The sequence below is a fragment of the Rhinolophus sinicus genome, linkage group LG13, assembly GCF_036562045.2.
Source record: "Rhinolophus sinicus isolate RSC01 linkage group LG13, ASM3656204v1, whole genome shotgun sequence".
Classification (NCBI taxonomy): domain Eukaryota; kingdom Metazoa; phylum Chordata; class Mammalia; order Chiroptera; family Rhinolophidae; genus Rhinolophus; species Rhinolophus sinicus.
In genome coordinates this window covers 17,004,384-17,032,223 of record NC_133762.1, presented here as the reverse complement: position 1 = coordinate 17,032,223, position 27,840 = coordinate 17,004,384, and the positions used below count along the sequence as shown (strand labels likewise).

The 27,840-nt window shown below is 60.0% G+C and overlaps 2 protein-coding genes and 1 long non-coding RNA gene across 18 annotated transcripts in view; 1 reads left to right on the top strand and 2 right to left on the bottom strand.

The window, feature by feature from the left end:
- The window catches only part of KCNQ2 (potassium voltage-gated channel subfamily Q member 2), a 47,856-nt gene extending 46,703 nt beyond the window's left edge, over positions 1 to 1,153 (bottom strand). For 5 of the 15 annotated variants that reach the window (XM_074318044.1, XM_074318045.1, XM_074318047.1 and 2 more), the window contains exon 1: positions 664 to 1,151. In XM_074318044.1, the coding sequence (XP_074174145.1) occupies positions 664 to 959 (296 nt within the window). In that variant the 5' untranslated portion in view covers positions 960 to 1,151. Of the gene's footprint in view, positions 1 to 663 lie in introns of all 15 variants that reach the window. The other 10 variants (XM_074318053.1, XM_074318054.1, XM_074318057.1 and 7 more) reach the window with 6 other exon arrangements.
- A 9,989-nt stretch (positions 1,154 to 11,142) lies between these two features.
- On the bottom strand, positions 11,143 to 20,889 carry EEF1A2 (eukaryotic translation elongation factor 1 alpha 2). The gene is made up of 8 exons (XM_074318099.1): positions 20,622 to 20,889; positions 19,049 to 19,279; positions 17,084 to 17,263; positions 16,281 to 16,577; positions 14,741 to 14,891; positions 13,314 to 13,570; positions 12,157 to 12,391; positions 11,143 to 11,542 (listed from the first exon to the last, which is right to left on the bottom strand). The coding sequence occupies exons 2-8, from the start codon at positions 19,190 to 19,192 to the stop codon at positions 11,415 to 11,417; spliced, it is 1,392 nt and encodes a 463-aa protein (XP_074174200.1). The 5' UTR covers positions 19,193 to 19,279; positions 20,622 to 20,889; the 3' UTR covers positions 11,143 to 11,414.
- Positions 20,890 to 22,727: 1,838 nt separating this feature from the next.
- LOC141568292 (uncharacterized) lies at positions 22,728 to 25,990 on the top strand. Of its 2 annotated transcripts, none has more exons than XR_012491412.1 (3): positions 22,728 to 22,894; positions 25,038 to 25,288; positions 25,444 to 25,990. It is a non-coding gene; the product is annotated as an uncharacterized LOC141568292 (long non-coding RNA). The 2 variants fall into 2 exon arrangements; XR_012491411.1 differs by lacking the exon at positions 22,728 to 22,894 and adding an exon at positions 23,925 to 24,059.
- The last annotated feature ends 1,850 nt before the right edge of the window (positions 25,991 to 27,840 follow it).

Sequence of the window (27,840 nt, the reverse complement as noted above, 5' to 3'; positions counted from 1 at the left end):
CATAACAGGCACACACCTGCTCCTCCAGCTAAGAGCTACAGACAGGGGTCAGGCTGCCCTGGGGCAGGGGGAGTCACAGATGCAGGCAAGGCCAGGGAGATGCGGGCGCCAGGGGCAGGGGGTCAACTGTCCTCAGCCTAGGGCTGAGGGAGGGGAGTAATGTTAGCACCCCTCCCCCATTTCCGCAACCCAGAAACTCACTCAAGTCGAAGTGAGCAGCTTGGAGGGACGGGGAGGGTAGGCCAGCTCTTCCCCCCATCACCCCCATTCCTTGGGGGAACCCAGCCCAGGGGAGTGCCGGGCCTCCAGATCCAGAGGCAGGACCGGCAGCGCCGCCCTCCATCCCCGCTGGCCCTTTGTTCGGTGCAGTGGCCATGGGGAGGGGCCTCGGGGCAGAGGAGCGAAGGACGCGGCGCCGCACACCCAGTTCTGCGGGGGAGGGGCTGATGCAACCCAGCCTGGGGAGGAGAGCCAGGGCCCTCACCATGACCTGAAACCCCGGGCCCCAGAACTCCTTCCTGCGGGAGCTCTCCACAAAGCTCTCCGATCTCCGCCCCTCGCTTTACCCAGGACGCCGTCCCGGCTCGGACCCCAGAGCACGATGTGAGGGACGCGGGCGCTCGGACACACGGACCGCGGTGGCCGCGGCTGGCGGGCACTCACACGTAGGCGTGGTAGACGAAGGCCCAGCCGCGCGGCCGCTCCAGCACGTTGTACAGGAAATTCTGCAGCTTGCGGTAGAAGGCGTTGCGTTTCGGGGGCTTCCCGGCGCCCGCGCCACCCGCGCGCGGCTTGCTGAGGATGCTGCCGCGCTTGGGGGCCTCGGAGCCAGCGATGAGCAGCGCGCCATCCCGGGTGGAGTCGGGCGCGCCGGGGTCCAGCCCCACGAAGCCCACCTTGAGCTTCTTCTCCCCGCTCGGGCCGGGGTACACGCCGCCGTTGCGCGATTTCTGCACCATGGTGCTGGCGGCGCCCGGCGGGCGGGCGGGGACACGGGCTCAGCGGGAGCGGCGCGCGGGGGGCGGCGCGGGCCCGAGCCTAGGCCCCCGGCCCGGGAGCCGCATGGCCAAGGCGGCGGCGGCGGTGGCTCCGCGCTCCAGCCGCCCGGGCCGCGCGCGGAGACGCTGCGGCTACCTCGCTCCGCCCGCCGCCTCGCCCCGCCCCCCGTTAACCCCTGCGACGCCGCGCGGGCGGCAGGAGGGCAGTGCAGGGGCGGGAAATGAGAGGAGCTGAGCACCCGCTGAGCCAGGAGTCCCTGCCACCCAGCGCACCCTTTCCCGCTTCCCCCACCACTATGCCCTGACGAGCAACGCCGGACTCTTGGTCACCTGTGAGGTGGGCAGGACCAGGCAAGCACGCGCCTGAGCGGCCCCAGCGCCCTGAGACTGGACACCTCGGAGCAGGGCTGGGGACTTACGGCTCCTGCCAGGCTGTTGGTTAGATGGCCCCGCCCACAGGAAATCTAGTGCTCTTGGCCTCTAGGTGGGCCCCACATGAGCCCCACCCCGTCCCTTCGGTGTGCAGGAGGCGCCTGGGGAGACTTCCTAAGAGGCAGCCTGGACTGGGCAGGGGGAGTCCGGGAAGAAGAGGCAGGGGAGAGGTTCCCCGCAGGAAGTGGGGCAAGGCGGGCAGCGAGGTGGGGCCGGACTCAACCTGCAGGCCTGGGCTTTGTCTGCAGACCCCAAAAGGGGCCTGCAGCAGGGGCAGGAGGTTGGAGGGTGGGCCCCAGGGCAAGACCCAGGCCTGAGGCCAGTGGGGACACTGGTACCACAGCCCAGGATAAAGGAGGGCAGGCTCTGGACACACATGGCGGACTGTCCCCTCGGTGGGGAATAGGTACAGGTGGCCTTGCCCAGTCAGGGAGCCAGCGGTGTCCTGGGGAGTCCCTGTGGAACCTGCTGCCAGGAGACCAAAGGCACTTACTCTCCAGCCCCTGAGGGCTCCCTGCTCACGGATGCTGTCAGCGTCCCACCATCCCCCACTGGAGCCTCCCTCCGCACCTGGCTCCCTCATCTGACCACATTCAGCCTCTTCCCACATTCACCCCACATGTGGGGTCCCCCCAAGGGAAGACCCCATTTAGTAGCTGGCGCTGTCCTCACCAGTGACTCAGCTCATAAAGCAGCGTTATCCCTGCCCTTCGGTTTCCAACGTGAGTGGCCCGGCCGTGTGGCCTTTGTTTTTTCAATTAGGCAGAAAACATAATGGTCGATGTAGGCACAGTGCTAATTTGTGAGTCATTTAGAATGTCGGGGATGGACTGCAGCTTGTGCCACACACACCTGTGCACACAGGCACATCCCAGGGGCTGCACTCCTGACCCCCACCTCCCTGCCTCCATGCCCAGTCATTAGCTATGAACACCAGCACTAGGTGGGTTTGACCCCAATGGCTGACATTTTTCAAGTGCGTGAACCCCTGCTGAGCCCAGGCTGAGAAAGAGGCTCCAAGAAGGTCAGTTCAAGGGGAGGGGGAGGGCCTGGGTTGCAAAAGAAGGAACAACCTGCGTTCCCCACACAGCTGGATCCACGAGGGGGTGGTGTCTGGCTGACTCTGCTAGTCCGCCTCTGAAGAGTGACAAAGGAGGACTGGACAGTCTTCAGAGGACTCGACAAAGTACAACACAAATGTGCAAACTCTGGGAGGGAGGGGCCACCTCCACTGGTGAAGGGGAAGCCCAGACTATGAGGTCCCCTGAGCTGGGCCTGTTCCTCCAAGGGAGCCCCTTCCTGGGGGTTTTTGATGCAAGAGAGAAGTGTTCCCATGAAGACACAATGCCCCCGGGGGCGGGGAGGCCCCTCCAGTGGGAACTCCAGGCTGGCAGGGGAAACTGCTCAGATGCAGGTGGACATCATGTCCTAGGCACTCTGTTCTCTTGTCTACAAATGGCGCTTTGTAGGTTCTGGAAGGCGTGTCCTGCATCCAGGTTTGAACATCTCTGCTTCTTCTGTTTAGAATATCCTTTCAATGAGCTGGTTCATTGATCACTTGTTTTCAATTCTGTGTCGTGCACTCCATGGGCTGTGCATGGCCAGCAGTCTGGTCACCGGTTGCCCCTACCCTGTCCCCCCATGCAACTCAGGCAAAGCAAGTCATGCAAACACTCAGTTGGGGTGAATATCATGCAAATGATAGGAATCCCATTTATTTAAAAATAGATGGGAAAAGCTTTCAGGCTCAAGCCATCTTTGCCAAGACAGCACTGAGGCTCCAGAGAAGAGGAGTGGAAAAATTCAGATGCACACTTCAGAAGCCCATGTCCACTTTGAGGAGGCGGCTTTCACTGAGACTTTGGGGCCGGAGGCCCGCGTCCAGCACTGCGGCGGCCAAGCCGGGAGCTGTCCTTTCAGCACCTCCCCGCTGAACACTGTCCCAAAACCTTGTGAGCCCAGCACACTTCCTTCACCCCGTCCTAGTGGCCTCCTCCTTCCGTCCCCCATATCACTGGCTACACTGAGCCACCCAGCACAGACTAGTGAGCTGACAAACTTGATGGTGGCCACTGGAACCCCCGCCCGTCCCCGGGGAGGTCGCCATGCAAGGCCTGCTCCCCTGCCTCTGGGCGCATCTTGCCACTGTCATGTCTCCCAGAGCCTGGAATAGATAGAGCCCATGAGGAGTGGTCAGTGGATGTCACGGCTGCTGGCAGCAGAGGACAAATCAAAGCACATCTACATTGTTCCCTCGGGGGGACACACACGGTAACCTTTCCCGCAGTGGTGCAGTCAGAAAGCAGGCTCAGCATTTCCTGCAAATCTCTTCGTGACCCTGGGGGTCGTGACTACTCTCACAGCATTACCATTGGACGGTGGGACCAGAAGAGAAGGCAGGGGAAGCGGGTGGGGAAGAAAGAGGCTTCCACCGGCCAGCTGACCTGACCGAGGGTGTCAGCAGCAGTGAGGCTGTTCCTGGGGTGGAGGTGGAGGTGGCCCATCTCCAACACCCCACAGGTCTGATGCTCTGTGGTCACATAGGACGTGTTGACATCCAGGTATTCAGCCACGCTGGAGTTCCATGGGCCAGTGACCATGTGGACACTGGGGGCAGACACTGCCAAGCAGAGTTTCCCATTTCACCACCACCCCCATCTCCTCCCAGGAGAAAAGGAGCGAGCTCCTGCCCCAATCACAGGCCTGCACAAAACAGATGGCCCTGGCAGAGGCCCAGAGGGAAAGCTCCCCAAGGCCGAGAAACAAGAAGAAGGGACAGGCTCTTAACCACTTCGCCTGGGTCGGAGCTTGGTTGTTTTAATCATATCATTGAGCGACAGGAAGTGCCAGCAGACAGAAAGTCCCAGCCCTCCCCCAGGAATTCTCGTCATTAGGAGGAAGCGCTGTTATCCAGCTCATGGGGAGCAGGAAAGTGAGGAAAAGATTTAGTCTTTTTTTTTTTTTTTTTTTTTAAGGAAGGCACAGCTCACAAGGGCCCATGTGGGGATCGAACCGGCAACCTTGGTGCTACCAGCACTGCGCTCTAACCTCGCTGAGCTAACTGGCCACCCCTAAGGAAAAGATTTAAGATACGGAAGCATTGATTTTTTAAAAACATCTTACACTAAACTCAATAAAAATTTAATTTATACTTTTTTTAAAGGATCAGAGCTCTCAACAAATTCCCCAGCTCCTGGCAACCCAGCGAATCATGTGAGGAAGCTGACACCTACTCCTCAGCCGCCAGTAACACCACGACACCACCTGTGATGGCCGAGATGGGCTGGGCAGTGAAGGTGGCCTGGACACATGGGAGCAGGGAAGTCAGTCTGTAGAATCTGCGTTCTCCAGGGAACCGCCTGCTGAGTGTTCCCACGATCCCCTCAGTCCGCTGGCCAGCTTCCAGGAGCAAGGGTGGTATTTGGGAGGTTCTGTGTTTTGTCATTTCCAGCCCACAGGCTGTCGCGTGAGGCATCCCACATTCCCCTTCCCACACCTCTGGGCAAATGAAGAATCTGTGGAAATCATCCCCCTTCCATAGCAGATAAAACGTGAGGAGCAGACAGGCCCCCCAGCTCACACGTGGAGCGTGACGTTGGTGCCCGATCTCTACCTGCCAGCACTCCCAGGCACTTGGATGATATTCAGACTCTTTCCTCACCACTGGGTCATCACCTGTGTGATCTAGCCCTGCAGCTCTCAGACACCCCACCTACTCTGTCCCCCCTTCCACCCCCCTTGCCCCCTCTGCCCCGGTGGGCACACAGGAGAGCCACAAGCAGGCGAAAGAGCCTTTGTGTGTACTGTTCCCTCCGCAGGGATGCTGTCCCCTCCCTTGGCCCCAGAGGTCCCTGTGCATCTACTCAGGGAGGACCTGCTTGGGGGTCCTCCCTGAAGTGGGACCCGCCCTTCCTCAGCTCTGCTTACTGGTCACAGTCTGAAGCTGTTATTTATTTGCTTGCCTCCTGCCCACCTCCCCACTAGACAGGGAGCTCAGTGAGGAGGGCCGTGCACACGCTCATGCCTGGCCCAGCCACAGAAGCTGCTCATCCATGCCATGGACAGTCTCTGTGCCCTAGGGCTGGGCATTGCTGGGAGCCTCCAGCTGGGATGAGCCCGCCATGGTGGGCCTGGGGCTTGTGTGGCTCAGGGATGCTGGCGTAGGCTGTGGGACGACATGGGCGTCTGCAGCTCTGGGCCGTGGAGACAGGCTCCCCGCCAGCAGAACGGTCAGCCGGCCTGCCCACACACAGGCTGTCGGCATCTGGGCCCTGGCTGCCCGCCCATGGCCGGCCCAGGCTCACTTGAGTGCCTTGTTTGCTGGCCAGATGTCCAGCAGGCTTTGCACAGAGAAGCCCAGTCTGGGGCAGAGCCTGGCGGCTGTCCGAGTCCCCACTCCCACCCACCCCCTCACCCAGGACAAGGTCACCACGTGTTAAGCAGGGGAGTGGTGGGGAGGGGAACAGGAACCAGCAAACCAGGGACACATCAGCCCAGATAGAGCTGGAGCCCTGGGCCAGCACAAAGGGCTCTGCCGGGGTGGCCCGATGAACCACTCTACCAGCAAATAGGGCCCACCCAGGGCATTGCTGAGGACACAAGGTGCTGACTGCAGGGCATGGCCCGAGGGCACCCAGACTGCTGGACCTAAGCCAAGAGGACCCTGCAGAGCAGTGAAAGATCCTGGGGCATCCAGTACAGAGCAGTGTCCAGGAAATGGCAGGGAGGTGCCAGGGCGACCCCAGGTCCCTGCTTGCTTTCTTATAGACCCTCCCATGGGGTGCAGCTAGAAGGAATGATCTTTCAGTGCCCCCAACTCAGACATACTGACGGTATCCTGTCCCAATGTCCCACCCATGGAATGAGAGCCATTTAGGCCATTTCGCTCTCACCCAAAGAGGTGGCTTTGGACCCCAGGGTGCATCTGGGAACGTCTGGAGACATTTTTGGTTGCCATGACAGAGGCAGGTGCTACAGGCACCTAGTGGGTAGGAGCGGGCCTCCTGCAGTGCACAGGACAGCCCCCACCCCCGCTGTGGGCCCCACAGCCCACAGTCCAGGCCCAGACCCTGGCATGGCGAGGCAGTGATCACAGCTGGGCTGTCCTTGCCTCATGCAGCTTTGATGGGTGTCCCAGCCGCCCATGGCTCTCCTGGGTCTCCTCCCCAGCCAAACCCCACAGTGAGACCCCAGGAGCAGCAGGCTCCCACAGCTTCTCCAGACACCGTTCTTCCTTCCTCCTTGGCCCAACCCAGCGGAGCCAAGAGTCTCCTGTAGCTCATAACCCTGCCAGTCCAGTCGCCTGACCGGCTTGCCCCCCAGGGCTGCAGGACAGGGAGAGTTGCCCAATGCTGCCTGGGTCCTGCCACCCATGGTGCCTCCTCGGGGCTCAGCCCAGATTCCAGGCTGCCAGCCGTCAGTGGAGGAAGAGCCAAGACACGTGCTCACACACACATCACACACACGTGCTCTCTCTGGCATGTATGGGCACACAGACATGCACACACTCACTGCCCCACCGCCCAAGGCCACCACGTTCCCCACACTGCACACAGCCCCACACAGATCTGCACAGGTCCACGCCCAGGCCACACCCACACAGCAACACACAGCAGACGCTGGGTTCACGCACCAGAGGCACGTAAGCAGTCCAGCACACCACGGTACCACTCCAAGGCCCCAGGAGGAGACATACCCACAGGTACCCACAAAGACGTTCACTCACCGGTGAGAAATGCTGGGGTCTGAAGCCACTGCTAGGGCCATCCTGCAGCCGGGGGGAGCGTCGGGCGCCTCAGGAACGCAAGGGCAGGAGACAGGTCAGACTTGGCCAGGTCAGCGGGACCCGCAGCCTCAAAAACTCATGAATTTTTCAGAGGCCCCCAAAGAGCAGATTGAAGCTGCCAGTGGGGTCCCAGTGGATCCTGCTGTGGGGGCAGAGCCCCAGAAAGTAGTTTCCAGGCTCTCGGCCTCACATAGACAGGTGCTGGCTCAGGTAGTAAATGGCCATCAACTGTGATTGCATGGCCATCAGCTGTGGCTAGTTGGCCGTCAGCTGTAACCAGTGAGCCATTGGCCACAATATAACTGCTGTGGCTACGCTAGAAGAGAGAAGAATGGGGGCTAGCAAGAAGATGGCGGCTGGGCTGGCAAGCGCAGATTGCAGTTAGGATGGCTGGTTGCGGACAGTGTGGATCCAGCCTCCAGTGAGAGTATAGTGCCGCGAGAGAGAATATATTAGTATGACTCCCCTACCTATGGCTCCGTGGGTGTTCCTTTTTGGCCTCACCATATCCTGCGTTCTTGTATGGGGAGCGGGAGCAGAGACCCCGCCGGACGCCCAGCACGACACCTGCTTTCAATTATTCACCAGCCAGTGGAGGCTTCTGGGCCTGCTTCACAGAGCCCCGGCTCACCATCAGCCCTGCGGTGTCACACGGGTACCTCTCTAGGCCTCCGAGTCCTAGGCAGCCTCGGCAGCAAGCCAGGAGTGAGCGTCCATGGGCCCCACTTGGGCCTGGGTCCTGAGGCTGTACCACCCCCCACCCAGGACACACCGTCAACAGCCCACACCCTGGCCAGCTGCCCACCCGGCTCCCCAAGCTGACACCACGCCCCCTCCCCTGCTCCCCGCCCACCCACCAGCTCCTCCTACCCCTGAACTTGCACCAGCCGCTGGCCACCTCAGCCCCCTCTCCAGACCCCGACTCCAAGGGCCGCACCCGGGGCACCTGACCACAGCGGTCATCTCACCTTCCACATTCAGGTGCCACCTGCTCTGTCCTCGGCTTAGCTGGTGGAGCTGGGACTCAAACCTGCACCCTTGCCGCCGGCACTGCCGCTGAGATCAGCAGTTCTCAGAGGATCATCCAGGCGTCCGGCTCCCAAGAACCTTCCAGAAGGCTCTCAAGGTGAAAACCGTGTTCACAACAACACTCGTGTTCTGTCTTGTGCAGGAGAGTTTCCCAGGAGCCATGCTGTGTGTTTCTGCATTTTTGTTTTTTGTTTTGTTTTGTTTGTACTTTTAGTTTTCAAAGTTTATTTGGTGTTTTTGTTGGTACGACACTTGATAGTTGCTTGCATTATTCATATGTAGACATTTCTTTTTATATTAAATTTATACATATATACATAGACGTTTCTATTTATATTGCAATATACTCTGATACATATAGTACATAAAACAAGATCCTTTAGAATACCTATGCATTCTTGTTTTAAATATTCCTGTTATCATTTCCAGTACACTAAGTATCCACAGATGCAGCCTCAGTGACATTTGACACTGAGAAGGCTTGAGACCCACCTGCCCAGAGTGTAATACAGGGGTCTCTGCCCGTGCCCCACCCAGCCTGGCCTCCTGGCAGGCGGGCACATCTCACCCCAGTTTGTCTCCCAGGCCTGAGGTGTGGCCAAGGCCTACCGTCCCCAGAAGCCCTTCACAGAGTGTGGGCTGCTCCAGGGACAGCCTCAGATGGGACCCCTGCCCACCTCCCTGCTGGCAGTGTGCTGGACGCTGCGGAGCCCCCTACCCGGAAGTCAGTGGGAAAATCCTGGGAGAGGAGCTTGCGTGTGCTGCCACCTTGTGGACAATTGGAGTTACTGCATGTCCCCACCTGGCTGAGCTCCCATCTGCCTCCTCCAGTCCCTGTCCTCTTCCCCCGCCATGGACCCCACCCTGAGCCCAGCACCAAAGACAAAGAGATGTCCAGAGCCCTGCCAGGAGTCAGACCTGGGCACTTGAGCTTCCTGGGCCTGCCTCCATCACCCACTCCAAAGGGATGTCCAAGGCCAGGAGACTCTCTTCAGAAGCCCCACCCTCCACCACACTGGTAGAAATGGGGACATGCTCCCAGCTCTGTCCTCAAGCCCTCACAGGAGTCCACAAGCCTAAAAGGACTGTGCCCCCATTTCAGAAACACACCTACCTGGAGGGCTGGCAGTGTGGCCTCCAGCACAGGAGGGCAGGTGTCTGACATCGCCCCCCCCCACCAGTGGCTTCTGGGTAACCAGGGTTCCCAGAGTTCCCAACAGCGATGGCGATGACAGGGTGAGGAGCCCCTCAGGGACCACTCAGGGGGCCTCCTTAGACCGCAGTCTGGAGCCAGGTTTTCAGTTCTACCCTGTCTCAGGCAGGCAAGTTTCTTGGGTTTGACCCCAATTCTAACTGGGCCAAGTGGGTAAGGACAACGCCCTGGGCAGACAGGCCCTGCAGGGTCACGCCAGGTCCCCCCACCCGCAAATGTGGCCGATGAGGTTCAGGAAGGGACAGGGCTAAGGACAGTGGCAGGAGGTGCCCGGATCCCCTGGGCAGCGTCGCCAACGTATACAGCCCAGTTTGAACATCAGGTAAACAAGTGTATTCACATTTGTTAGTGACAGTGTTGTACGAGACAGATTTGTATTAAAAATTATCCTGTTTATCTGAAATCCAAATTCGCCTGAGTGTCCTGTGTCTCGATTTGCCACCCTCCGTGGAGGCCTCTGCAGGTCAGCACAGACCCTCCGCAGGTACCACTGACCCTCATGTGCCCGTCTCTCCCAGCTGGCAGCACCGCCCACCCTTGGCTGCATCACCCAGCATAGTAAGATCTCAGGGCCCAGTCCCTGGGACCTGTGGTATGTGTGACGCATGTGGCAAGAAAGGGTTTTGCGGAAGTGACTAAATTAAAGATCTGGAGATGAAATGATCCTGGATTATCCAGGTAGGCCTTCAGTGCAATCTCATGTCCTTATAAGAGGGAGGCATGACACAGAAACCGTGTGACCACAGAGGTGGAGATGGGAGTGATGCAGCCACAAGCCAAGGGACATTGGCAGCTGTCAGAAGCTGCAAGAGGCAAGGAACGGCCCCTCCTCTACAGCCTCTGAGGAAGCGAGGCCCTACCAACACCTCGATTTTGTCCCAGGGATACTGATTTTGGACTGGGAGAGTCCTGTTGTTTTAAGGTGACAGCCCAAGGTCATTTGTCACAGCAGCTCCAGAAGACCCACACGCATGGGCCTGCAGCAGGCCAGTCTGCACCGGGAGCAGTCGGGGGTCCGCTGAGCCCACCCTAGCTCCTGCAGTGCCCACACATCCTGCTTCCTGGAGCAGGAATGGCTGGGCAGGGAGTGCTGCATGCACCTCTTTGCTGACAGAGATCAGGGCTTGTCTGGAGATGAAGTCCCTGGGTGTGCAGAGGGCCAAGCTGAGCAGCAGGATGAATGTGATGCTGCCTCCAGCCACAAGTGACCGCTCGGGATGGGGTAAGACGGGGGTTCCAGGAGCATGGCAGCCTGGGAACCCAGGTGAGGAACAGTGTGTGTGTGAGAGGCAAGCATTCATGGGGGAGGATCTCTCAGCACTCATTGGGTTCAGAGACCCCCAAAACATTCAGCTCCCCTTCTGCAGATATGAAGTGACCGGTTCTTTGTCCCGGATGTCCCACTGGGGCAACTCCCAAGCCCCCTTATGACAAGCCAGACCAGCTGGACTTGGGGTCTGGCCTCCTGGGCCGGGCCACTCACTGCAGCCCAGCCCACCACCCACCCTGGGTAGGTCGGGAGGACACCTGGCCTGGTCACCCACAGGGGTGATGAATGCCGGTGGGACAGCCAGGCAGGAAGGAGCTTGGGGAGAGCGCAGGGGAGCTGGAGAAGGGGTCCTAAGGAGAGCACTCCCGCAGGGTAGGCAGCCCTCACCCCACCCGGAAGCAGGCGCACACCGCTGTGGGATTGCTCAGTTTATTGGTAAAACGGGCACTGAGCGTGGTGAAGGCTGGACGCGGAAGCTGGGGCGGTGGGGGCGCTTTTCCTCTTAAAGAACTTCCACTGGACCTTGATGGCGAGCATCCAGTCGCTGACGGAGAGCCTCTGACAAGCGGAGGTGCAGACATGCGCCTGGCAGGGGTGCGGGGCACCGGGGCGGGGCTGGGGCCGGGGGCAGGGCGGGGGGCTGGGCGCGGCGCCGACTGGGAGGGTCGCGCCGCGGGCGCCCGCGCTTCACTTGCCCGCCTTCTGCGCCTTCTGCGCCGACTTGGTGACTTTGCCAGCGCCGCCGCTCTTCTTCTCCACGTTCTTGATGACGCCCACAGCCACCGTCTGCCGCATGTCGCGCACAGCGAAGCGGCCTGCGGGGAGGGGGCGTGAGGGGCTGGTGGGGGCTCCCAGGCTCCGCCCACCGCCGGGCGCCGGGATGCAACGCGCACGCGCAGCATCCTCCGCAGCCGGGGCGGAGGAACCTCACGCTGAGCACCAAGCTCTCGCGCCTGTTTCCAGGTGTGAGGCACGGAAGCGGTGTGGCTCACGGCTCCTTACAAATGACTGGCTTACAGGATTCGACCAAGATGTTACAGCCCGTGAACCGTCCTTAGCACACGCCTTGGCGCTGTACGCCCTTTAGCTCTTTGGACTATGGCCGGCCACCCTGCCTGAGGCAGCTCGCCCAGGTAGGGCTGTGGGTTATCCTGCGGAGACCTGTCGGGCAGGCCAGCTGGAGGCGGGCGGTCAGCCCAATTCCACCACTAGACTAGCTGTGGGCCTTGGGTGCGTCATTTACGGCCTTCATCTGCAGAGGAGGACACCATCCCAGGCCTGCCCGGCAGGGCCACCTGCGCTCGGCAACACGAGGCCGTGGGTCTCTTGCTGAGCTCTAAGGGCAGCAGAAAAGCAAAGGCCCCGCCCCTCTGCAGTGGCCCCTCCGCCTAGACGGCTGCCAGAGCTGCCCTCCCTCACATGCACTCACCGAGCGGCGGGTACTGGGAGAAGCTCTCCACACACATGGGCTTCCCCGGGACCATCTCCACGATGGCTGCATCGCCCGACTTCAGGGACTTGGGGTTGTCCTCCAGCTTCTTGCCGGACCGCCGGTCAATCTTCTCCTTCAGCTCGGCAAACTTGCAGGCAATGTGGGCCGTGTGGCAGTCGATGACAGGCGAGTAGCCAGCGCTGATCTGCCCAGGGTGGTTCAGAATGATGACCTGTGGGCAGAGACGCATGAGGCCGTCAGGCAACCTGGGGTGGGCACCGGGGGAGGACCCCAAAGCTGGGGAGGCTCCGGCCCACCTCCCGGCTTCCTGAGGCCCGGACTGCTGATCACGGGGGACCCACCCCTGCCATCCTGGCCCCCGAGGTGCTCACTAAGCATTGGGCAAACCCTGAGAGATAAACAACTGACAGGTGCACTGTTTGAAACAGCCAGTGGGCAGCTTGTACTGTCCACCCTGGCCAGAACTAAGGCAGTAGGATGATAAAATTGGACTTCAGTTTTTATATTTCAATTATACCGTGTCTCCCCGAAAACAAGACTGGGTCTTACAATAATTTTTGCTCCAGAAGACACATTAGGGCGCATTTTCAGGGGCTGTATTATTTTTTCATGTATAACAATCTACATGTATTCAAATACAGTCATGTCATCTTCTGGAACATCGTCATAATGTACTAAATGCATCCGTCTGGCTGAGATCTTAACCGGGGCTTATTTTCAGGGTAGGTCTTATTTTGGGGGAAACAACGTATCTCAATAAAGCCCATTTTTAAAATCGTTCTCATGTGAAGAGGTGATCGAAAAAGGTTCAGTGACAATGCAGAGAATAAAGTATTAGAGAGATGTCTCGCACTAAATTAATAAAAGTATTTTCAGGACGAGTGGGACCTCAGTGAGGCCCTGAGGGGCAAGCCTGGGCCACCCAAGTCTACTCATTCTGTGCCCTCAGCCCTGATTCAACCTCTTCCCGCCTCAGTAGCCTCATTGGTAAAGCGGGGTCTGAGTTCTCCCCATGCCAGACTAAGGGGGTGTCAAGTGCTCGGCCGGCTCCAGGCAGCCCCTGACTTCACTGAGGACAGCCTGCTACCACCCTTGCAGGAAAAGGCCCCAGTGGCCACTGCACAGCCGCCCACCTGGGAGGTGAACTGGGCGGCCTCTTGAGGAGGGTCGGACTTGCTGTCCCCACACACATTGCCACGGCGGATGTCCTTGACAGACACATTCTTCACATTGAAGCCGACGTTGTCGCCGGGCAGGGCCTCACTCAGTGCTTCGTGGTGCATCTCCACCGACTTCACCTCCGTGGTGATGTTCACGGGTGCAAAGGTCACCACCATGCCCGGCCGGAGGATGCCCGTCTCCACTCGGCCCACAGGCACGGTGCCAATGCCTGGGCCAAGAGGAGAGGCTGTGAGGGGCAGGTGGGGCTGAGGGGGGCCCTGGTCCTCCCGGGCCGGTGGGGGGCATGGCCACATGCAGGGAGCAAGGGGACTGGGAGACCCCAGGCAGGGCAGACACTGAGAGGTTCGCACAGAAGTGGACGCTCCCGGACCCCATCAGAAAAGGAAGGGACTGAACCAGAGAGAGTCCCCAGGAGGGGGAGACAAGCAAGGAGAGAGCCACCTGGAACTGAGAGCCTTTCCCTGAAGGAGGCACTGTGGGTCCCTCCGCTCTCTGAGGCCCCTCCTTGTGAGGTGCCAGCACCATAGAGGGTTGAGGACAGCCCACCTGGGATTGCCTGGCTGGGCTTCAATGCTGCTGGTCCCGGGGACTATCCCTGAAGGGGCGTGGGTGCCCCATGCTTATCACAGGTCTGCTCACACTTGTGTGGCTGCCCAGTGGGCGTCTCATCTACCCCAGGGCGTGGGAGACTCTACCCCATTTCTCTGGCTGTGATAGACGCTTATGTGGCTTATATTATGATGGAGACTGAGGCTGCTGGCTGTTCTCCACGCATGACACTCCCACCCTGCACATGGGCCCCCACATCTCTAGCTACATTTGTTTATGGTTTCTATATCACCTCATGAACAGCATTTCTCATTCCTGGAGTGGATCGTGTCTCCCACAAGAGTGGGACCTCCAGGGGGAAAGAGAGTATGAGTCACCCCTGTGCCACCAGCTCCTGGTGTAGGGCTGACCATTTACCTGAAGGGAGGAAGACCTGACAAACACTGGACAGATCAATGGATAGTGGGTGGGTGGGTGGATGGATGGATGGATGGATGGATGGATGATGGATAAATGGATGGATGCTGGATGGATGGATACTAGATAGATGGATGGATGGATAGATGGATGCTGGCTGGATGGATGGACGCTGGATGGATGGATGAATGGATGGATAAATGGATGGATAAATGGATGGATGGATGGATGGATGGACGGTAGGTGGATGGATGGTCCCCCAGACAGCGTGCAGCGTGGGGGGAGAGGCAGAAATAACCTGGAGCTCCTAGCTGGGGACCCTGGGCTCAAGAGAGGGGTCTGAAGGGCAGAGCTGGCCAAGGTGGACTGGGTGCCTGCAGTGGAGCAAATGGAGCCCTGCACCCCCACTCACCGCCAATCTTGTACACATCCTGCAGTGGCAGGCGCAGAGGCTTGTCCGTGGGGCGTGTCGGGGGTAGGATCGTGTCCAGGGCCTCCAGCAGGGACACACCACTGGCATTCCCTTCCTTACGCTCCACTTTCCAGCCCTTGAACCACGGCATCTGAGCAGGAGGAAGGAGGCACCCGTCGTAGAGACCGCCTGAGCCCACCCCACCCTCAGTTCACACTCCCACCATCACAGAGACGGGGGCAAGAAGAAGCAGAGCATCCACCTCATCCCAGACTGCTCAGACCGGGCTCAGATGGATGACGACCTGAGGTTCGGAACCAGCCCCTCCCCCCTGTAGCCCCCAGGACCCTGGCCCTCAGATCCCAGACCCAGTCAAGCACCAGGGCACAAAAGGCCAAGTCTGGCCCACGGCCAAGCTAGAGGCATAGATTCCAGCCTCAGCCCCAGAGATGCTGACCATCCCCAAGCAAGGCAGACACGTCACTGCCCAGGGCGTCTCCTGACAGCAGACCCAGCGCCCTCCTGGCACAGAGTCCCCCTGGCCCAGCTGCCACAGATCGGGAGGAGAAAGGCCAGCAGCACTGTGCCCCACGTCCATTCCCAGGTACTACATCCTCCAGACAGCCCAGGTCAACGGTGGTGAGGGGGCCCCATTATCTAGCAGGTCAGGCATGGGAAATGTGGGGGTGGGGGTCCTGTCTGCCTCTCCAGGAGAACAGAGGGTGCAATCAGCTCACCCATCACTATGTGAGATCCCATGAGGGAACGTACAATCCACAGTGCAAACGTGCAGCAGAGCAAGACGGGGTCCCTCCAGCTGCACCCTCTGACAATGGGGCTCCAGGGCTATCTCCCTGGCTCTCCCTCCACACCCACCTCCAACAGTGTGGGTGGCTGCAGTGCTGGCTAGAGTGAGTGGCCGCCCTTCTGGGCCAGGTTGTCCTCTGGCTTGACAGTGCCTAGGCACTTGCTTTCGGGTTCCACAAATTCAAAACAACCAGGCTCCACTCATTACCTCCTGCCAAGTCAGAGTCCCTGGGACACTGGCTGCCTGAGCCACAAACTGCCCAACTGACCAGCAGAGAGCCAGCCCTCAGCCCTTCCCAGAGCCCTACCAGCTCCAGGCCCCAAGAGGCTCCTGGGGGAAATGAAAACTAACCCTGCCATGGCCGGGCTCCTGGAGATGGGGTGCATAGACCCAGGCCCCGGCAGCCACTGGCCTTGCACTGTCAACCTGGGGAGAGTGTCCCTGGCCAGAGAAAGGGCCAAAGAGACCTCTGCCAGCCCTGCAGGGAGGTTGAGCTGAGGGCCAAAGCCCTGGACCCCAAAGAGGCTGGGGCACCTCACCAGGCTCACACACCCACCGTGGGCTGGCACCCATACACACACACGGTAAGGGGGACCAGGAGGGCCAAGATGGGCCAGGGCACCAGCCCTCCCAGCCTGCACCCCATCCTACGTGGCCTGACCTTCGACCCCGTGCTCTAGGCCCTGGGGGAGAGGTCTGAGCACCCCACCACCTGCCCCACCGGGCACTCACGTTGGGTGAGGGCTCCAGCATGTTGTCGCCGTGCCAGCCCGAGATGGGCACGAAAGGCACGGTGGCGGGGTTGTAGCCGATCTTCTTGATATACGCGCTGACCTCCTTGACAATCTCGTCGTAGCGCTTCTCGCTGTAGGCGGGCTCCGTGGAGTCCATCTTGTTGACCCCCACAATGAGCTGCTTCACGCCCAGCGTGTAGGCCAGCAGCGCATGCTCCCGAGTCTGCCCGTTCTTGGAGATGCCTGCCTCAAACTCGCCCACTCCCGCTGCCACGATCAGCACTGCGCAGTCCGCCTGCCCAGCAGGCCAGGCACAGTGAGCCCCAGAGCCCGCCTCATGCCCAGGCCCCTCCCAGTAGCTAGGGGCTTGGGCAGTTGCCTGGTGATGGGACCTGGGGATTTCGGCCTTAGGGGCAGTAGCGGGGGCTCATCCATCTGTCTATCTGTCTGCCTCTGCGAATGCCCGGGCAATGTCAGAGATTGTCTGAGTCTGTCTGTATTTTTGCCCACATCTCAGTGACATCATCCTGGCCTCTGTGTTTGTCTACCCGCACAGGTGGCCCTGGCAGTGGCTCTCCTTACAGGTTCCCTTCTGGCTGAGATGCTGGGGCACTTAATCAGTTCTTTGGGGGACTCTGTACTAGGTGGGGCAAGTAGTGGCAAAGGTGAGGGTTTCCTGCCCTGGTGAGGAGGCAGAGGAGACCCAACTACCCCTCAATGACTCCAGGGTCCCCAGTGTCCCCTGACGGGGTACCCTTGCCCCACCTCCAGGGCCTGGGTGGCCTCTGCAGCCCTGCCCACCTGGGATGTGCCCGTGATCATGTTCTTGATGAAGTCGCGGTGGCCTGGGGCATCGATGATGGTGATGTAGTACTTGCTGGTCTCGAACTTCCACAGGGAGATGTCGATGGTGATCCCACGCTCGCGCTCTGCCTTCAGCTTGTCCAGCACCCAGGCATACTTGAAGGAGCCCTTCCCCATCTGAAGGGGTGGGGGCGCAGTTCAGGGCGGGACCCAGGACTCCGCCAGCATGGCCAGCGGGTCCCCTGGGCCATGGGAGCAGCATGTCACAGCACGGAGGCCCGGGTAGAGGCAGAAGATAGGCCCCAGCCCCTCTCACCCCCGCTTGGACCCTGGAACTCTGCACCCATCTCTGGAATAAGGGAGTCAGACGCAAGGACCTCTGAGGGACACGCAGACCTCAACCTGCCCTGCCCAGGCCCAGCCATTCTGTCTCCCCAGGTCCAGCCTCCAGCCACCTAAACGAGTGCAACTCAAGCATCCACCAGTAGGTGGCGCAAGGGCCTGGGACCCGCGTTTGAAGAGACTCCGCCAGGCGGTTTGAACCACTCCCCTGGCTGAGGGCTCCCCCTTTATCTGAACCCGCGGACCACCCCCCACACACACACACCGCAGATCCCTGCTTCAGCCAGAGGCAGACAACACCACTGTGTTTCAAGCTGTCAAACCAAAAAACCCGTCTGTGATCTTTTCTAAGGGGAATTAAAAAAGAAAAAAATCAGATGAGGTTGCAAGGAAAGGCCTAGCTTTCCAGCTCTTTCTACAGCCAGCCAGACTTTCGAACAGCTCTGATGCTCCTCCTTCCCCTCCTCACCCCACCTGAGCAAGGGAAGCAAGGCCGGGCTGCTCTCTGCAAACAGGTGTTTGCAGAGAGACCCCCATGCCTGGGGCCAGGCTGCAGTTAGGGCAGCAGCTGTGGTCACTGCCCAGCTGAGCAAAGTTCCCTGCCAGGGCCGTTAACAGACCTCTGCCTGTACCCTCCAGGGAAGCTGCCCAGCCAGGACCACACATACAGGACCCAGGTAGATGTGAACCACATGCCCTGCAAACACCCTCAGGCTCCCCCAAACGCCAGACCCACAGGGAAGGAGTGACACAGCTTTTGGGCCCCGGCTTGGAGGCAAGTAGCTCAGAGCACCGCCCCCCCCCCCCAAACAGGTTCAGCCCCGGTCTGCTGGGCCCAGCCCCACCCACTCTGTCATCCAGGTGAGAGACTTCACAGCTGCCCAGACAGGGCTTCTCCCAGAGCTCAGGGCTTGGGGTAAGGGGTGCAGAGAGCAGACACCCCACTCCATGGCCATTTCCCACCCAGGGTCTCAGCCACTTGAGAGGAGTAGCTTCCAGAAAGAGGAGGTCAGCCCATGGGACCCCTCTCATCCTCCCCAGGCAACCAAGCCTCCTCAAAGGGCGCCACTCTAGACAGGCAACCGTCCGGCCCGGCACGAGAAAATGGAGCCGATGGGCTGGGTGCCCATCAAGCAGCTATTAATAGCTGCCCTGAGTCCTGGCTCAGCCCTGGGACAAGTGAGGGCAGTGCCATCTCCAGCCCCAGACCTCAGCCCTGGGGACACAGGAGCCCAACCCCGGGGGCCACACAAGCCAGGGGCCAGGGCCCTCGATACCAGTTGACAGAGAGTTCCAGAGCCTTCTGTGGACCAGTACAGGGCAGAAATGCAGCATCCAGGCCACTCCCTTACCCTGGGCCAAATCCAGCTGGCCATCCCACTTGCCCCACCAAACACATTCTCAGAGAGAGGATGCCCCTGCTCCCCCATGCCACTCCCATCTGGACCCTCTGAGATGCATGTCCCCCACACAGGGTCCTTTAGGGCTCATGCCAGTCTTGAGATACACTGAGCCCCGTGCCCAGGGTCAGGGAAGGTGAGCCCAGCCTCCCTGTGGGAACTGTCCCCAGGGTGGAGACAGAGCTGGGAGCCCCCTCCTCCTGGCAGGGGCAGGGCTCACCTCGGCAGCCTCCTTCTCAAACTTCTCGATGGTCCTCTTGTCGATGCCCCCGCATTTATAGATGAGGTGGCCTGTCGTGGTGGACTTGCCTGAGTCCACGTGGCCAATGACCACAATGTTGATGTGTGTCTTCTCCTTGCCCATTCTTCCCGGGGTGTGGGGGCAGCTGCACAACCTGGGTTGCTCTGGCTTGGGCTGGGGTCTGCTGAGCAGTGATTCTGTGGGTTGGGGCTGGGGGACAGGCGATGGTCTCAGAGGGGAACCTCACAAGACATAGCCCTGCACAGGTCAACGTCACATCTCTGCCCACAGACCGGGCCCCCAAGACCGAGCCAAGTCCCCAGGTTTGGTGGGGAAGGACGAGCCCCCTCCCAGCCTGTGCCTGACTCAGCTGAGCCAGGTGGCAAGCCCAAAGCCCAAACAGTCCAATCTGCTGTAGATATCTGGGTGTCATGCTCAAGGAGCCCCCACATGAAAGAGTTTAACCCTCATCTGGAGAGACTGAGAAACACCAGACTGGACGAGCCCCATGACCAGTCAGGAGCTGGGTGATGAGTCACCCTGACAGGCTCTCCAGTGCCCTGTCCCCGCTGCTTGCTCCCCCACCAGGAGTCGTGGGCAGGGATGCTGTACCCTACCCCATGCCACCCCCACCCAGGTCTGCACGGTGCAGCGATGGTCAATACCTCCCACTCCCCCCCTCTAGCAAGGAGGGTGCCATCTTCCTCTCATCCCTGCCTGCAGGCTGGCACCAAGGGACACAGGCTGGGCCAGAGCTCCAACAGGACGATGCAGTGCCCAGAATAGCCTGGGCCCTCCCCAATCTGGGCAGGGGGCAGACAATAGGGCAGGGAGGTGGGCGTCCCTGCTCTGTCCAGAGGAGGGAGAATCTGGCCCCAGCAGGCCAGCTCAGCAGGTGCTGAACAGAGATGCCTTCAGCCTGGTGGGGACAGGGGGGCACCACGTCCCCCTTCCCTCTGGTCAAGGCCCAGGGTCACAACCCCCTGCCCCATCCTGGAGGTCAGTGGAGAATCCCAGGCAGCCCAAATGGGGGCAGGCGCTGGAGGAGGAAAAGCGCACAAACGGCTCACACTAGGGTGGGGACACCAGGTGGACATTGTTGGGGCCTGGGGAGGGGGCCAACTGAGGAGGCCCCCAGGTCTCTCCGACCCCCCTTCCCCCACTCCAGTTGCCAGGGCTCCCACAGCGGCTGGACCCCAACCAGCCCCCAGCACTGACGACTCTGCCCAAAACCAGCAGGGCCCGGGGTGGTCCCAAGGTCACAGCAGCAGGGCGATCGCCACCGCCCAAGAAACTGGCCCCTGCCGCCGCCTCCGCGTAAACAAGCGCTACCGCGGAGGCCCCCCCCTGCCCCCTCCCCCCGCTCCTGGGTACCGACCCCGGGTGCCGGGTCCGGGAGCGTGGGGTGGGCGGCCAATCCCCGCGGCGAGCAGCGCAGCCTCGCCAGGAGCAGGGCCGGCCCCTCTCTGCCCCCAGGACCGGTCCCTGGGGAGGGGTCCCTCTGAGGAGGGCTGGGGGCGGGCGCGGGGACCCGGAGACCGCGCGTCCTTACCCAGAGCCGAGGTCTCAGCCAGAGGGACTGGCGGCGCCGGCGCCGGCGGTTTTATCTCTCCAGGAGGGGTCCGCCTATTGACGGAGCGGGCGCGATGCACTGCGCCCCTGCAGTACGGCAATGCGGTACCGGCGGGCGGGGCCAGGCTGCGCGGGGCGCAGGGATACGGGGACCACGGACCCGCGGACGCGCGCGGGCGCGACGGGAACGCGAAAGGAGGATGCGGAGAAGACGCGAGCTACAAAGGCGCAGAGATGAGACGCGCCCGGGAGGGAAGGAGGGAGGGAGCGCAGGCCGAGAGAAAATAGGCGGAGGCGGGCGGGGGGCGGAGAGCTGGGGGCAGGGAGAGGGGGACCGAGAGGAGGGAGGGGCAGAGATGTGAAGAAGCGGCAGGCGAGAGGTGGCTAGAAACAGAGGACAGATAAAGTGTCACAGACGCCAGGCTCAGGCACACCCGGAGAGAGAGGTGGAGCGAGAACAAGACAGAAAGACACTTCAAACATAAAAGGAGGTCCCCAGGGATGGGACCCGCAGGGACCGGGGCAGGTGGGGTGGGGGAGGCGGGATGCTGGGCTGGGCAGAGGAGCACGTTGGGCCTGGGGCTGGGGGACAGCCTGAGGTTGAGGGTCTTGGCGCTGGTCTGCCTGCATCTCCCAGGGTCAATCTGGCCCCGCGTGTGGTTGGTGCCTGTTCTGAGGTGTCCCCAGGATGCGGCGCAGCACACAGGATACGCAGGCCCTCCTAAGGGGACCTGCTCCCATGTGTCTGCCACATGGGCTCCCCCTGGCAGGCCTGAAAGCCAAGCTTCTTCCCACCTGGCCTATGGTGTGGCTGGGGAACGGTGTTCTCCAGGGTCCCCTCAGCTTGGTCAAATGGCCTGAGGTTCTGTCAGCACATCCACTCAGACCATCCTCCCTTTGAGGCCTCTGGAGAGGACCATTTTCCACCCTGCGTCCTTCTCAGTGCAGGGACCCTCAAAGCCTGGCCCCAGAGAGCTTCCAGGGCTGGGTGGGTGTGTGGGTGGGGCTCCCAGAAAAGCAGAGCTCCCCAAGGCAACATTCAGCGCCCAAACAGAGACTTAGGCTGTGGCCACTCAGCTTCTCGGCCTCTCGTTCTGGGTCCTGGTGGGGTCAGAGTGCAGGCCACAGACAGCCCTGTTCCACAGGAGCTGGGAGGTCCCTGAGGGTGCTGGGCAGACCAGGGTCGTAGCCAAAATGGGTTTTAAGAAGGGGAATGGCAGCCCCGTGTTATGTGGACACCAAGGTTATGGGCCTCCGGGTGCCTCCATCCTGTGAATTCAAGTTTACTCATTATCACAACACCCATAGCTGTCCCCCTCCTGCCCGGATCTGGAGGACACGTGCATCTTATTTGTCTTTGTAACACCCGTTCTCAAGAAATGTGTGTTGTGTGAATGAGAGCAGAGGCCCACCGCCCAGCACCTTCCACTGGGGCGATGCAGTGGGGCCCCCCATCATGGGACCCCCCCCACAGGTCAGGAAGTAAAGGGGGTGCCAGGGCAGCAGTTGGGGCCAAGCAGGTCTGTCAGGCCCATGGGAAGTGTTGCTCAGGGAGGGTCTGCCCCACCCACAGACCCACAGACCAGGTGGGGAGGGGCAAGCAGATGACCGGGCAGTTTCCAGGGCTGCTGATACCATCAAACAGGAGCCAGGAGTTAAAAATAAATGGCTGGTGAGAAAGCGAGGCCCACCCCACCCCTGTCCAGCTGGTCTCTATATTTAATGCATCCCTCCTGCCTGAAGGTTACTCAGGATTTGGAAGGTGCTGGGATTTGCTGAGGTTGGGATGGGTGAGACCAAGGGGGCAGTAGGCAAGGGTCCCTGGGGACACCCACCCAACGTCCCCTGAGAGACTACTAGCACCCAGGACCCTAGGCTGCCTGCGGCCTCAGAGGGTGTCTGTCAGACACCCTCACACAGAGGTCTGAGCCCCACCTGTCCACTCCTGGCTCCCCCACAGCTGTCAGCTGACAACCAGATCGCCCTGGGTGCCCATGCTGGGGCCGACCTGCGCTGGAGGCATTTGCTGCACAGAGCAGTGGTCAGTGCCACTGCAATGCACAGTCCTCCTGAAGGGCCCGCCCAATGACCTTGGGAGGGGTCTCAGGGGTTTTCTCCAAAAAGCCTCCGTATCCCCAGGATGTGCCCATCCACCCAGCTGGGCTGCCCCACAAGGCCCTGGGGACCCAGGCAACCCAGGCGACCCAGCCATCCGGACAAACTCCAGCCACATGGACTGTGAGACTAAACAAGGTATATGTTAAATAGTGACACACCTACAGTGCAAAACAGCTACACAGCACCAAAGAGCTACTAAACTGCCTCTAACTGCCCAGTAGTACTTAGTGACTACTAACTACTGAGGAGTACTGAGTGACCACTGAACAGCACCAACTAACCACCAAATACTAACTTGCACTGGACAGCCTCTAACCACGGAGCAGCACTGAACAGCCTCTAAATACTAAGCAGCACTAAATACCACACAACCTACTAAACGGCCACAGTTGCCAAGCCTTGCCAGTTCACCAAGTGCCAGGCAGGGCTGCCCCAGGACCCATGGACCAAGAGCCAGCTGGGCACAGAGGGGCAAAGCACAGTGCCCAAGGTCACGGAGCAAGGAGGTCAGAGCTTGCAGTCGGCTTGGAAGGCCTAAGCGAGTGTTACCTCCGGACAGAAGCCGGCCGGGTTCCCACCTGTGCACCCCACCCTCCCCCAGGTCAGGCTTGCCCCTCCCCGCACCCCCCCTTTTCTCACATCTGAGCCACTGGCCACAGTGACCCCATAGCAGCCAAAAGGGGGGGCAAAGCAGGGGAGGAGCTTTAGCCAACCAGGCTGTGCAGCCTCACAGCTCACCTTCTGGTGAGAGAGGCACGAGGAAGGGGTACCAGCCTCGCTGCCACAGCCCGCCCTTTGGCCCCCAGGCCCAGCCAACCAGCAGTGTGGGGAGACACAGGCAGGCCCCTCTTTAGCTGGCTGGGGTTTGGAGCCTGAGGAAAGAAGATCCAGCTAAAATTAACTGTTCTCAAGCTGTCAGCCCTGGAAATAAACCCGCTTCCCATTGGCTGTGGGTGATGTCACCGCTGGTTAATAATAACCTGTGAATGCATAACTAGCCACCTGCGATGTGCCTTCCTGTGGGGCCAGGCCAGCAGGTGGAGCTGACAACCCAGATACTGTCAGAGGGCCCAAGGCAGGGCAGGGTCAGGGCAGAGTGAGCCCTCCAGCCTCTCAGAAGGACCTCCACCCCCGGCCTTGGGCCGTGGGCTGCCCTCTGACCCCAGGGCATGGGTGCACACCTGTCATGCATGCGTGGTCTGGCACATCCTGCCTCAGTATACCTGGGCAGCAGGACCCTGAGCACAAGTTTCCCCGAGCTCTCTGGGCCCAGCACCCAGAGGACGGAGCTGACTACCAGGTACAAATTCAGTGGCCTCCATGGCACAGAGGAGCTCTTAGCTATGGAGCTTTCTTCCGAAAAAGCAAGGTCATGTCTCCTAAATGGGGGAGGGGTGGAAGGAGGCAGGGGCTGGGGCTGGGGCAGGCCACATGCCACATGCACACCGGCTAGGCCCCCAGGCCAGCCAAGGGCCCCACCAGCCAGCCAGCCCTGTGCTTAGTCCCTGGGCTACGTGAAACAGGGAGTTGGGGTGACACTCTAAGTAATCCAGGCACCCAAACACTCCACCCTACCAAATCCAGAGTGTCTGGGAAGGTATGAGGCTGACCTGAGTCTGCCCGGGAAGCCCAGAGAGGGGCACACAGCCCGTCAGAGCGGGTGAAGGGCAGCCTGGCCTGCCCCCACTTCTCCTGCCATGGGCCCTTGGGCCACAGAAGCTGTCTGGGGCCCCTTGGCACCTTCTGCAGCAGCAGGGAATCGTTGCCATAGTGAAGGCGCAGGCAGCAGGGCAGGCTCCTCCCCCCAAGGCCCTCGCTGCCGAGGAGCACGGGTGGCACCTGTTTGGGAGGGCAGTCTGCAAGCGCCGGAGCTTAACCTCTGCCCCACACAGGTCCAGCGCCACCTGCTTCCACGAAGCAGACTGCCCGCAGCACTTCCCCTCCGGCACCAACGGTGGAGGGGTCTGGTGGGCTCTGGTGGCCAGCCAACCAGAGAGCCTAGGGCAGGAGGCAGCCCCTGCAGTGGGGCACTGAGAAAGGGGAGGACCGGGGAGGGTCTGCAGGCCCCTGCCCCCTCCCTGCACAGTCCCCTCCGGGCCCTTCCTTCCCCAGCTGGATCCAGGTCCTCCTTGGGGCTGACCAAAAGCAGAGCTGCCGTCCTCTGCCAGTGAGAGCTGAGGCAGAGGCGACAGTGCTCGGCCAGCCTCCCACCCCGGGTTCAACGGGAGGAATTGAGTTCACTGGCAACTCAGACCCATGTTCCCAACTCTCTGAACAGCAGTTGGGGTCCCCCTGCCCGAGAGCAGGAGACCTCACGGCAGGCAGGCGTCTTGGGAGTGAGCAGACGCAGGAGGCCACAGCGGCATCGTTCTCCCCTTCTTCTGTGGGTGGCCGAGACCCAGAGCCTCCTTTGCCCCAGGAAAGGCCCTCCCTACACCGGCAAGACGGAGGAGACTGGACCTTGGTGGGGGAAAGGACAGGACAGGCACGGAGGGAGACTCTGCCTCCATCACTGAATTGCACACTTTGGTTAGTTTTACATTATGGGAACGACCTCAGTAAGATTCGGGTATTGCAACTCTCTCTATTTTTATTTTCCAAAAATGTTTTAGTTATCGTAGTTCATCTGTCTTTCCATATTAATTTTAGGATCTGTCTGTCTGTATCTTAAAAACTCTTGCTAGGGGCCAGCCCAGTGACTCAGGTGGTTGGAGCTCCGTGCTCCTAATGCTGAAGGCTGCCGGTTCGATTCCCACATAAGCCAGTGGACTCTCAACCACAAGGTTGCGGGTTCGATTCCTCAACTCCCCCAAGGGATGGTGGGCTGCGCCCCCTGCAACTAACAATGGCAACTGTACCCGGAGCTGAGCTGCGCCCTCCACAACTAAGATTGAAAGGACAACAACTTGACTTGGAAAAAGTCCTGGAAATACACACTGTTCCCCAATAAAGTCCTGTTCTCCTTCCCCAATAAAATCTTTAAAAACAAACAAACAAACAAAAAACTCTTGCTGAGATTTTTGTTGGAATTGCATTTAGACATCATTTTGGAGGGAATTCGTGTCTTTTCTATACCAGGTCTCCACTTCCTTAGATCTTCTCTGATCTTTTCTATTAGCATTTCATTTTGGCACATGTTTTGTTAGGCTTTATACCTAAGTGTTTCATGGTCAGAGGGTTGCTATTATAAAAGATTTTTTTTTTTTTAAATTTCTGCTTCTAGCTGTGAATTGCTAGTATGTGGAAATAGGATTGGTTTTTGTGTGGTTACCTTGTATCTTGTTAATCTCATTCATTCAACTGGCTTTTTTGTGGATTCTCTAATGCCAGATCATCAGGTTGCCTGTGAATATGGACAGTTCCATTTCTGTTTCTTGCCTTATTGCAGTGGCTAGGACTCATGAGACATGTTGGACAATTGAAGCAAGGCAGGACAGAATCCTGGGGCAATCCTGGGAGAGAATTCAGTCTTTTCCATCATGTGCAATGTTGGCCGTACTTGCTTCATGTTCTCATCGATGGAAGACATTCTGCTCTATTCCTCCTTTGCTGAGTTGTCATCATGAATGGGTGTGGAGTTTTGTCACAGCGGGTGGGGGGAAGGGGAAAGCAGCTCTTCCTGTGGGTGGGGGCTCTGTGGTTTCTTGTTCCAGAGGATGGCTGTCAAGACCCCAACTGCCCATCCCCTTTTCTTTCCTCCCCAACCCCCCACGCTGAGCTTCCCATGTCTGAGCCCAGTCCAGGGAGCCCAGGGAGGCATGGGCCTGGGTCCCACGGGAAATAGATGCTGGATGCAGCTGCCTCAGGGCCATCCCAGGGGCCTGGCACTGTTTGTCACCCTCAAGGAAGGAGGCACTGCCAAGATCTCAGGGGCAGGACTGCCCTGGCTATAAGGTGCCCACAGAGTGACGGCTGGGCCTGCCACATGAGCGCCCACTCCCTGGCAGTTGCTGGGACATCTTGCCCTCTGCTCCCTGCCAGGAAGCAGGACCTGTCTTCAGTCTCCCCATACCCACAGCCCAATGGACCAGGGCTCCCTGCAGCCTCAGGGCTGCAAGGGTCGAGTCAGGGCCAGAGACCCTCACCCACACATGTTTTGCTTGGAGACCCTCCCCAGCCTCCCTGCCTGACTCTCTGGACCCTTACCCTAAAGCAGGTGCTGCTGGGCTCAAATCCCCACCTCTCCCTGCATCTTTGTGAAGCACAAAACATCAAATCCCAAATCCCATCACACGTCAAGGCCACCGGGGGCTGCCCCTTGCTCAGGGATGGAGTGAGATGCTCCAGTGCCATAGGGAGGGCGAGGGGGACAGGTGCGTAGGAACCCAGCAGGTGAGGCAGGGCGCTGCTCTGCCACCCATCCCAGGATAGCACGTGGTCGGGGACTGGCACCAGAGCAGAGGCCAGCGGGGAGACGCTGCTTCCACAGAGTGGGCAGCTCCCCACGGCCCTGAGCAGAGCTGCTGGCTGGCCTGGCACAGCCCTTGGTGATGTGGTTGTGGTGCCTCTGACCCACAAGGGGGTTCAGGGCTTGGTGAGTGGGTGGGGAGGTGGAGGATGTCCCTTAAGAATGAAATTTGATTTGCACTAAATTCACACCTAGTTTATGATCCAGAATTAGCCCCCTGGCGTGGGCAGAAGCCTGCCAGGACGTGACTGTGGCTCTCAACCAGAATGAGAAGAGACGATAGTCAGCTGTGAAGTAGGGTTTGGGGCTGCCATGCCTCAAAACCTCTCCTGCATGGTCATGTGTCTCACTCGTGTGTGCAAGTGACCCCCCTGTGTGAGGCACCGTTATCTGGAAAGCCCCTGAAAGATCCATCCCCCCCGGAACTGTCCTCCTCCAGTGGACCAGCAGGGGCCTTCTGTGGGGACCCCAGGAAAAGATGGAGGAGGCGGAGGAGGATGAGAATTATTGGGGACAGGTAACTGCACCTCCTCCTGGGGTCCCCCAGGCCACACTGCTGCCTAGGCCAGGTCATAGCCAGGTCAGCAGCCTCTACCCCAACCCAGACAGATGAAGGGCCACATCCAGGGACAGCCAGGGCTGAGTTGAGCAGACGCCGGGCTTGAGGACTCAA